The 10,557-nt window shown below is 29.6% G+C and overlaps 1 protein-coding gene across 1 annotated transcript; it reads right to left on the bottom strand.

The window, feature by feature from the left end:
- Positions 1–3,162: 3,162 nt before the first annotated feature.
- On the bottom strand, positions 3,163–9,385 carry LOC129315040 (vacuolar iron transporter homolog 2-like). Its single transcript, XM_054958581.1, has 2 exons — positions 9,281–9,385; positions 3,163–3,855 (listed from the first exon to the last, which is right to left on the bottom strand). Exons 1-2 carry the CDS (start codon positions 9,383–9,385, stop codon positions 3,163–3,165), a joined length of 798 nt encoding a protein of 265 aa, XP_054814556.1.
- Positions 9,386–10,557: the final 1,172 nt, after the last annotated feature.

Genomic DNA, 10,557 nt, shown 5'->3' with positions numbered 1-10,557 from the left:
CAAGAATCAAATCTTTAAAATTTTGTTTGAATTTATTTTGAGTTATTTAGTGTAGTTTTTAATTAGCGTTATTTAGGGTAGTTTAATTTTTTTAATAAATTATTAAGTTTTATTAGAAAATGAAAAGAAAAAGAGACGCAGCACCGTATGTGTGTATATATATATATATATATAAAGCAAGCTGCACGCACAAAAAGGAGGATCCATTCTATATATAAAAGGAAAAGCATGATTTTTGATAGAAAAAAAAGGACGAGAAAAAGAAAAAACACAAGCGATGACGTGCGTAGGAGGAAGAAGAAAGGACAACGGGGGATCGCAGTTCATTTTTCTTTTCTTCAATACAGGCGATGGTTTGTCAATTTCTCATCTCATATTGCTTGATTTTTAGTTTTATGGATAGCTAAATTTTTTTTTTTGTGTGATCAATTATAAACTATGATCCTAAATTTTAATTCGAGTCCTTGATATTTAGGAAAGATTTTATTTTAGCTTTATTTCAATTTATTCTTTTTCTCTCTACCTCTAAATTTTATGCTTTAACTGCTATTGCTGATTAAAGTAACTTTATTGCATAATTTTTGAATTATAAATTTTATCTGAGATTTTATTGCTATAATTGATTGAGATAGTAACATAAGAGTAATTTGGCCTAGCGTGGGTGATTATCCATGCTTTGTTTCTGGTGTGGCTAACATGGAACAGTTGTTAGGTTGTGGGTTAAAGGAGATCTCGATTAATCTATAACTTAATTTCTTGTTTAATTCTTAAATGATAGTTTGAGAAATAAATAATAAAACCAAAACAATAAAGTTAAATAAAATTAATTTAATTTGTGGACGAGAAAGATTAAATTTAGGTGATTGACTTATGATTGATTGTGCTGCGTGTTCTTGATAATTTTTTCAGTTGAATTTTATTTATTTATCTAATTTTAATTTAGATTTTTTTAATTTCATTATAAAACCCCCCATTTTTTAGCTTTTCATAATCATAATTTAAATAATTACTCGATTGACTTTTAGAGAGACGACTTATTTTGCGCTTTACTGCAAAATTTTATTTTCATTAATTTTAGTGCTATTCGACAATGGTGATACCAATCTCATGGTACCGAGGTCTCAATTGATAGAGCATATATGGAAGAGTTTTTCATGATTCTTTTTGCCAAGTTTTGGCAGGAGTATAAAAGCGAGGGAAGCCAAGCAATGCACCAGAATCATGGTTTATTGAGCCATAGTTTTGTTAGAAACCGTGGCTTGGTTTCTAAAAAACCATGGTTAGCTATGGTTATTGCAAAAACCGTGGCTTTAATTAATTTCAGGCGAAAAAAATTATAGCAACAATTTTTTTTTTAAAAGCATGGGATTAACCACAGTTTAAGAAAAACCATGGCAATCTTCCATCGCTATTGCAGTATCCTTTTTTTTTTTTTTTGGTAGTGATAGATAGACATATGGAAACTATATTCAAGTTGGTGACTTACTCATCATAACAAAATGTAATATTGGCCATGTTGATGCTTGTGGAAGAGCATAGAGCCATTTGATGGATCCCAATTGATTTGGGAAGAGCTCAAGAAGAAAATTTTCAACCATTACTTTCCAACAGTCATTAGGGCCGAGAAGGACAGAGTTCCACAAGTTGGAACATGGGAATATGGATGAAGAAGAATTTATCACTAAGTTTATTGAGCTCTCTAGTATTCTATCTGCCTAATGAATATGATGACATCTAATGGAAGGCTTGAGAGACTATTAGAGAAAGCCAGGCTTAAGTACAAGAAACAGTTGACATATCTTGATCAGGTTACCTCTTGATTAGTTGAGATTTGACATGAAAATGAAAAATTAAGAATAACAAGTTTATCTATATTTTTTAATCAACAAGAGACTAGAATTAGATATGAGAAAAAGAGTCATAAATATATCAATAGTGAAAATGAGATGTTTGAAGTGATTGTAATTTTAAATGACTTGGGTGTATAAGGAATTTGAAATGAGAAATGAATTTGAGTCAAATCTAAATCCTCATTAATCCAAACGCACCATTAGCAAATAGTGTCACGAGATTGAGATCATCATACATAAAACGAATGATTTGAGGAATTTGCTCCATTACAAAGAAAATCTAAAATAAAAAATGGAAATAAAAATTATATTATTAATATATCAAATATTAATATATGATATAATAATTCAAAATTTGAAGTTATTTATTCCTAAGATCTACTTATTAGCAAATAGTCATCATGACAAGAGTAATGACCATGATTTTGTAGATTTGGTTTGCTCCTCCATATTTCCATTTCATTTCATTTTTCTTCTGTATTATTTCTATTCAATGTACACTACTTGCATTTAAAAATGCTTTCACCCCAAATGAGGGATTTAAATCATTGAGTACTTATCAATATATTATGGGCGGCGTGTGTGTATTCTTTTACGTCTATAGAGTTGAATCCTAAACCTCAATTTATCTAGAGAAAATGATAATCAAATCCTGTCAGAATTATGCAAATAGTAGTCTAATTTTTTAAAATGTCATAATTCCACTGAAATTTTTAAGAACTTTTATGTCAATAAATTTTAAAGTGAAAAAATTATTTTACCCTTGTTGAAAATGACAAACCCCAATCACAACTTTTACATAAGAAATAACAACTTTTGTTCTGCAAATAGCGAGAGTTGAACAAAAAATCATAACTTGTTAAATGTAATTTTTATTATTGAAAAACAAGCCCCAATTACAATTTTTACTTACGAAATAATAACTTTTGTTCTGTCAATCACTAGAGTTGAACAAAAAATATAATTTGTTAAGTGTAATTTCTATTATTGAAAAACAAGTTCTCAAAACAACAAGCCTCAAGCAAAATTTTATTTAAGAAATAACAACTTTTATTTAAAAAATCGTAAGAATGGACAAGATATCACAATTTGTCAATAAAAATAAAATTATTCTTTTTAATTTAAAATTTATTAACACAGAAGTCTTTAAAATTTTAGAGGAATTATAGTATTTCAAGAGACCCATTTATTATTTATATAATTTGGAAGATTTTATCGCCATTTTCCCATTTATCTATATCCCATCCTAATTATCCAAGCTTGTCTTATGTCATGTGATGTATTTATTGTTAATATCATACAAAATAAATTATCAAACGTTGATCAAATCCATAGACTTTGTTAAACCAAAAGTGATTCCCATGGCGATCCACCCTCCGATCAAAACCCTAGAAGACGACTTCACCACTGGTGCTTTCCCCAAAAATGCACTCAACACTCCGAACCCTAACAAGGCCAGGCTTACTACACCCACCACCACCGCCAACCTCACCTTGTACTCTTTTATAAACGCCGCCCCCAGCAGCGGCACCGCAGCACCGCTGCCAAACGCAACTATTGAGGCTACCGCCGCATACAACGGGTTGGGTAACTTTGCTTTGTTCACCTCTTTTCTTTCCCTCTTCAGCTGGGCTACCTCGATATCATACTGCGAGTACACCGACACAAACTCTCCGATTGCCATGCCACAAGCTCCAGCGACAAGACCGGCGATTCCGGTGAGCACCATCGTCTTGACATCCTTACGTACGGCCCCGACTCCCATAATGAGGGACGCTGTGGAGAGCAACCCGTCGTTGGCTCCGAGAACGGCGACTCGTAGCCACTGGGCCCTTTGGCTATAGTCAACGTCGTCGTTGATGTTCTCTTGTCGTTGATCACCATGAAGGTTTCCTTGAGGTGCTTCTATGTCGGAAATGGCGTTTCTGAAGGGGTCTGAGGAGAAGATGGAGCGATTGGGCTCAGCTTGTGATTTTCCATAATCGAAGAGAATATTGTTTTGATGCTAAGTAAGAACTTAGTAAGATTTTTGAACGAGAGTGTGTGGAGGACACACGCTGCCTTATGAAGCTATTTATAGATATGGAGGGTAAACTTGGGACTTAAGTGGAAAATGAAAGAAGATAAGGCCATAAGGGTAGTGGTGGTATCCATTGAAGAATCTTATTTATGCTTTCCCATTTGGAAGAGTGTGTGTGTGTGTGTGTGTAGTTTCTCGAGTGAAAATATATTCGATAAGCCTAGTCGTAGGATTTCATCAATTTCTTACCTTACTCTAGTCATTTCATTTTTCTTCTCTTTTCTCTTTTCATATTTGCCGCATGCATGGTGTTTCATTTATTTGTTATTCCATGTTTTGTTTGATTATAGCTTAGATTTTGTGGATGCAGGCTGCTATTGTACATGTATGAATGTCTTTTTTTGTATTTTACATTATAGATGAAGTAAGATGTACCCGTATTTTTCTTAAAATATTATTTTAACTAATCACTTTGATGAACTATCAAGTGAGGTTATCGGATGACCATTGCCGTCAATAATATCAGTAATTAATAATATTTTTATTAATAATATATTATTAAAATATTAATATTTTAATATTTAATACTTTAAATATTATTATTTACAAATCTTCGCACAAATTAAAAATCAACTTTTGAGAATTGTGATTTACAAATCTCCATAAATTTACAATTTGACTTGTATATTTGTTAGTATAATTTAATATGCGATCATTTGTAAATCTTCCTCCAAAATTTATAAATACTCCTTTAAAAATTAATAGCACAATTGGTGTATCCAAGATTCAAAGGAGAATATATTTGTTCACACTACTTGAGCTGTAAATTAAAATAGTGTCTTCTAAAATTTATAAGACCCTCTTCAAAAAAATGGGTAAATCAGCAATTTGGCCCCAAAACCATGGGTCCAAGAGTATTTAAAATTTTAAACTCATTTTTAGTGTAATGTCTACCTTCAATTATTGAAAATGATGTAATTTAGCTTCTACCATTAGCAAAAGTTAACTTTAATTATTAATTGATCAAAAAATGATCTCAAAAATTACAAAAAAATAAAATAAAATTCTTGGTCCTTTTATGAATTTTTTTGGGTTCTTGTCTGTAACTTTTTGGTTCTTTAATATAATTTAAATAATAATATTTGAATTATTAAGAATTAAAGTATTAATATTTTCATAAAACATTTATTCAAATAATATCATATTTTTTATTTTCTATCAGTATTGTTGCAAGCATTGTTGATCCCATAATCACTTGGTGATATGTCAAAATTGTTTGTTAAAATGATCTTTCGGTCTTTTACAAGGTTAAATAACATTAGTCTCTGGCATTTATTTATAATTTAAGGGTCTTAATTGGTATTATTTTTTCATGGTACGTATGTATAATTTTTGGCGTCTTTCCTGTAATATTTTGTATTTTTTGCTATAATTTTTAGCCAATTAATTGTGAAATTAATGGATGTTCTTCGGAGCAACAATATTGTTTCATTTTTAATACATGAGGAGGGACATTGCACTTAATTTGAGGGTGTCCAGTGCGCTTGACAAAAACTAAGGGGCAAATTAGTCCTTGAACATTAAAAAGAGATAAAAAAAAAAAAAAAAGCAATGAGCACCCCAAGACACAATTCTCTAAATTAAATAATAAAAATCTATACATATACTCTCTCCTATCCCTATTACATGACATCTTTTAGAAGAATTTTTTGCTCTTTTATATAAGGCACGGGATGGAGTATTAATTACATTTTTTCAATGTTCCACTTATTTAAACTCATTAACCATGTGAAAGAATGTAATGCAAAATTAATTTTTATTATTTAAATAGGGGTAACATTATAGTTTAATTATACTATTTAATAGTCTAACCACCTCTCCTTTGTTCAGGTGAAGTAGTTGGAGATGCCTTAATGTGGACAAGAGGGAGTAATTTATGAATATTAAATATTCAAGAATGTTAGCATTTATTTTATTTTTTGATTCGATCAATTTCTTATCATCTATAAACATCTCAAAAGAAATAGGAAGGATGAAAGATAGGCCCTAAGTGGACTAATTAATTTGACTCAGATCCTAAATACCAAACTCTAGGAATTTTCAATTCCAGTTCTCAATTTTATAATTTTGTTATGATGAATTTCTAATTTGTGTTTCAAATTTTAATAAGAAAAAAAAATTATTTATTCTTCAATCATGTTAAAATTTGAAAAACAAGTTGCAAATTTATTATAACAAAGTTGCAAAATTGAGAGCCAAAATTGCAAATTCATGGAGTTCAATTTTAATAATATATTGTTTGATATATGTTTATATAATTGAATAATATATATTTAATTTTATATATAATAACTATAGATGTATTTCAATTTAATTGGCAAAAAAGGAAGACTTAATGCTATGCTAGGTAGGAAAGAAAAGTGAGGGGGAGAAAAAAGTAGGAGGGAAAGATGGGGAGAAAATAACATTTTTCCATGCTTGGCTATGGAAAGAAAAGTGGAAGGGAGAGAAGTTAGAGGCAAATAACATGTGAAACCCACATGTTTTTACCTCCAACTTTTCTCTCCAAATATGAGGAGACTTTGAAAAGAAAATTTCATTTTCAAATTTGTCTACTAATTTTCTTTTATTGTTGCCTCTTTCTTCCCTCTATTTTTATCATGATAATTGTAGCGTAGATACATTTTATTTAGTTTTTAGACTAATTAGACAAATGCTAATTCTAAATTTTCAGATTAATTTTCAATTAAATACCTTATATTTATTAAATTATTATATATTTAATAATTTAATAAATAAAATTTTAAATTGGATAAACTATTTTTTAATTATACTTTGTGTAGTCAATAATATGTGATAATAATCATCATATATATAATATATTAAAAAAATTAAATTTCATTATATAATTATTTTTATAAATAATAAAGTTATTATTGTTTATGTAAAATTAACAACTTTTATCTCCTCCTTGTTTTCTCTTGTTCAGCCAATAATAATAAAAGAAAATTGCATCTGTTTACTTTTTTCTCCTCTTGTTTTCTCTCCTTATTTTCTTCTACAAGCCAAGCACATCATAAGGCTTGGAGTGGAAGGTCAAGGATATAAATCTTGGCTTTGACATATTTTGTAACAAATATGTCATGTGGCATCTAATGGTGATGTGGCTTGAGGAATGTGGCAGGTGACGTGGCATCATCTGCCAAACATACGGCATGTGACATGGCATGAGATGCCAAGTGATATGACATCATCTATTGCACAAGCAACATGAGGTGGCAGATGACATGGCATCACGTGATACACACATGGTAGAGTGACGTGGTATAAATAAATTATTATTTTTTCAAAAAAGTATTGGTAGCAACATTCATTTCCACTAAAAGTAAACTTTTAGCGATAATAAATGTAGCCACTAAAAGTATACTTTTGATGGTGACAAATATAAAAACTACTAATGACAAGAGTTATGGTGATAACCTTTCACTGCTAAAAACTTTTTGCGATGATTTTTGAGCTTTAAAAGTCACTGTCAAAGTCTTTTTTTTTGTAGTTATTAGTTCCTTTTTAATTAGCATTGAATTTATTCTCACATATCCAAACAACTAATTAAACTTTAAAGATATAGTTTAAGTAACCATAAACTTCTAGAACTTTAAAAGCAAAGAGTCAAAAAAAATTGAAAACTAACTCTCTAATTAGGTTACATCCCTATCCCAATTGGATAAATTAGATATACATAATAAAATCAAATAACACCATTTTAGAATTCTCAATAATAAAAAATGATTATAGAGAAAATTAAGGAGTAAAAAAATAATTATGATATGCATAACTCTTCAATGATCCTGCTCTCTACTTTCAAAATGCTTCTAAGGGCCCTAAATATCTCAGAGAGAATTATTGAAATACTTAGATAAGTGAATTGAATGACTTTGAATAAGGCTATAAGCTCTTATTTATAATATTTTTCAATTAATATTTCCTACTCCTTCTAACATTTCATAATATCATTTTAGATTTGATATTATTTAAATAATTCTTGTGCTCCCTCTTGTGTGCGCCTTTTTAAAGCATTTTTCCATTTATATGATTTTTCTCTTTCCATCAATATATTTTATAATATTTCATGCACACAAAAAAGGAAAGAAGATATATTAATAGATTTTGTAGATAATTTATTCTTTATATTATAATTAAGTGATGAGGGAAATAAATATAAATATTAATTAATAACTAAATCTTAATAAATATAATTAATTATAAGCTAAAATATATATCTACTTAATTATAAAATATGAACTTATCACCTATTCAAATAGGTCCAACCCAAACAAACCTAGTCTGTCTGGTCTTGTAAAATAATGAACCCAAGGACTAAAAAAAATCAATGAGACTAGACTTCATCTTCGAGTTAAATTAAGTAAGGGACTGAACTTTCATTCCACTTTGTTCTGGTTTGGTCCTATAAAATTATTTGAGTTTAATTATAATAATTTTTAATATAATTATAATTATAGTGTGAAGCCGAGTGTCAAGTTAAACGTAATATTTTCTCACTTCCTTTTCTAGTTTCCCTAGCATTTTCTCATTCACTCTTCAATCATGCGAAAAAACGCAAGAAGACAAGAACCAGCAAGCCTAGCCTCCCTCACGCCTTCAATCGAAAGAGTTCTGACCTCTCTGCCGATTGAAAATTCTTAAAATTAAAAGTTTAATTATACTAGTTCATGATACAGTTAATAATTTAACCACCTCTCCTTTAATTTGTTTTGGTAATGTAGTTAGAGATACTTTATAATATGGAAAAGAGGGAGTAATTTATAAGTATTAAATATTAAGAATTTGTTAGCATTGTTTATATAAGAAAAAAAAGAATTTGTTAGCATTTATTTTATTTTTTGTTTTTATCAATTTGTTATCATTTATAAACATCCCAAAAAGAAATACTAGTTTTGGCTTGAGTAGAATAAAGAGAAACGTACGTAATGTGATAAATGAGTTATTAAGATGGCAAAATGGTTTAATGGGAGAAAGTATGACAGTGCAAAAGTCCTTCAATCCTATTCAAGAAGGTCAAACCCAAACAAACCTGGTCTAGTCTGATTTTGTGAAATAATGAACCCGAAGGACTAAAAAGGATCAATGAGACTAAACTTCATCTTCAAGTTGGATTAAACAACGGATTGAGCTTTCATACCACTTGGTTCTGGTTCAGCCGTATAAAATTATTTTAGTATAATTATAATAATTTTTAATATGATTATAATTATAGTGTGAAGCCTTAGTGTTAAGTTGAACGTAATGTTTTCTCACTTCCTTTTCTAATTTTTCTAGCATTTTCTCATTCACTTTTCAGTCTCCGTCTTCATGACACAAGAAGCAAAAAGCCAAGAACCAACAATCTAACCCAAGCCTCCCTTATGCTCTTAGTCGAAAGAGTTCTCGCCTCTGTCCATCGAGAATTCTTCATTGTCTGTCGTGTTCCTCCTTCACCATCTGAACGAGTTCTCATTTTCACTGATTTGCGTTCGTGTTCTTCATTGATTCGTGTTTGCGTCTACTGTGTTGGTTAGGTTACCTTCCTTTTGAAACCTTTCTTCAAAGCCAACAATGAGAAAGCATAAACGTGTTATAAGTAAAGCAACAACTTTTCAATAAAAAGCTCTTTTCCTTTCATTGTTCTCATTTGTTTTCGCTCTATTTCCCTTACTTGTTTTCTTATAAAGTACTTAGCCACTTACGGAATTATATAGAATAGGCTGCGGGGAGGTGGTTTAATCAATCAACATAGTTTTTCCTTCACTTTAAACATGTGTTCTGGATACTGTCTAATCAATTTATATATTTGCATGTCATTTATTTTTGTTTGATATATCAAGTGTAATTGATGCTGGAGGAGATGATTGCATGAAGATTGGTTGAAGTTTGTCATTACTTATTGTAATTAAGTTTAGAAATATTGTTGAAGATTTTTGAATGTTCTTATGAATTTGAATCCTTTGAATTATAACCGAAATGCTTTTTTGTTTTTTGTTGGAGATTGTTATAAATTTATTATGATTGACTTTTAATGTTTTGTGATAAATTTTTATGATTATAATTATTTTTGTTCTCTTGATTGAATTTATCATGTTAAAATAGATTGTTATCTCTCACAAAGTAAATTGTTGTCTCTCATAAAAGAAAAAGGAAAAAAAAAAAACAAAAGCAAAGTGAAGTATTGGACTTCTTAGATCAGATGAGACTACAGATTATTTAACTCAATACTTTATATAAAAGTGACCAAACTTTGGGTTTGGTCAATGTCATGTCCTTTCCGTCCTTTGTGAAGCTCTAGGAGAAAGTTATGAAAGTTAATAGCATTAGAAAACTGAATACAACCTCTCCTATATCGTATTGTCATTATGACATAAAAAGAAATGAAAAAATAGAGAAGAAAATTATGTAATGGAGAATAAGTTAAGTCATGTATCAGAGAAAGTAACAGGGAGGTGTGGAAGGACAATGTAAAAATTAAAATCTATTGATATATAAACATAGAACTACAAGATCACAATCAACATACAAAATCAAACACAAAAAGCTATACTTCTTCTATAATGTATAATATATAAAATTTGAACTATAAGTTTAATCCCACTTCACTTTGTTTAGATAGAAGGTCATGGAGAATCGTGTAGGGCT

The sequence above is a fragment of the Prosopis cineraria genome, unplaced genomic scaffold (assembly GCF_029017545.1).
Source record: "Prosopis cineraria cultivar Desert tree isolate PC_DT_omini unplaced genomic scaffold, ASM2901754v1 PC1, whole genome shotgun sequence".
Classification (NCBI taxonomy): Eukaryota; Viridiplantae; Streptophyta; class Magnoliopsida; order Fabales; family Fabaceae; genus Prosopis; species Prosopis cineraria.
The sequence above is the reverse complement of the archived record's forward strand: the minus strand, read 5'-3'. Positions and strand labels throughout refer to the sequence as shown.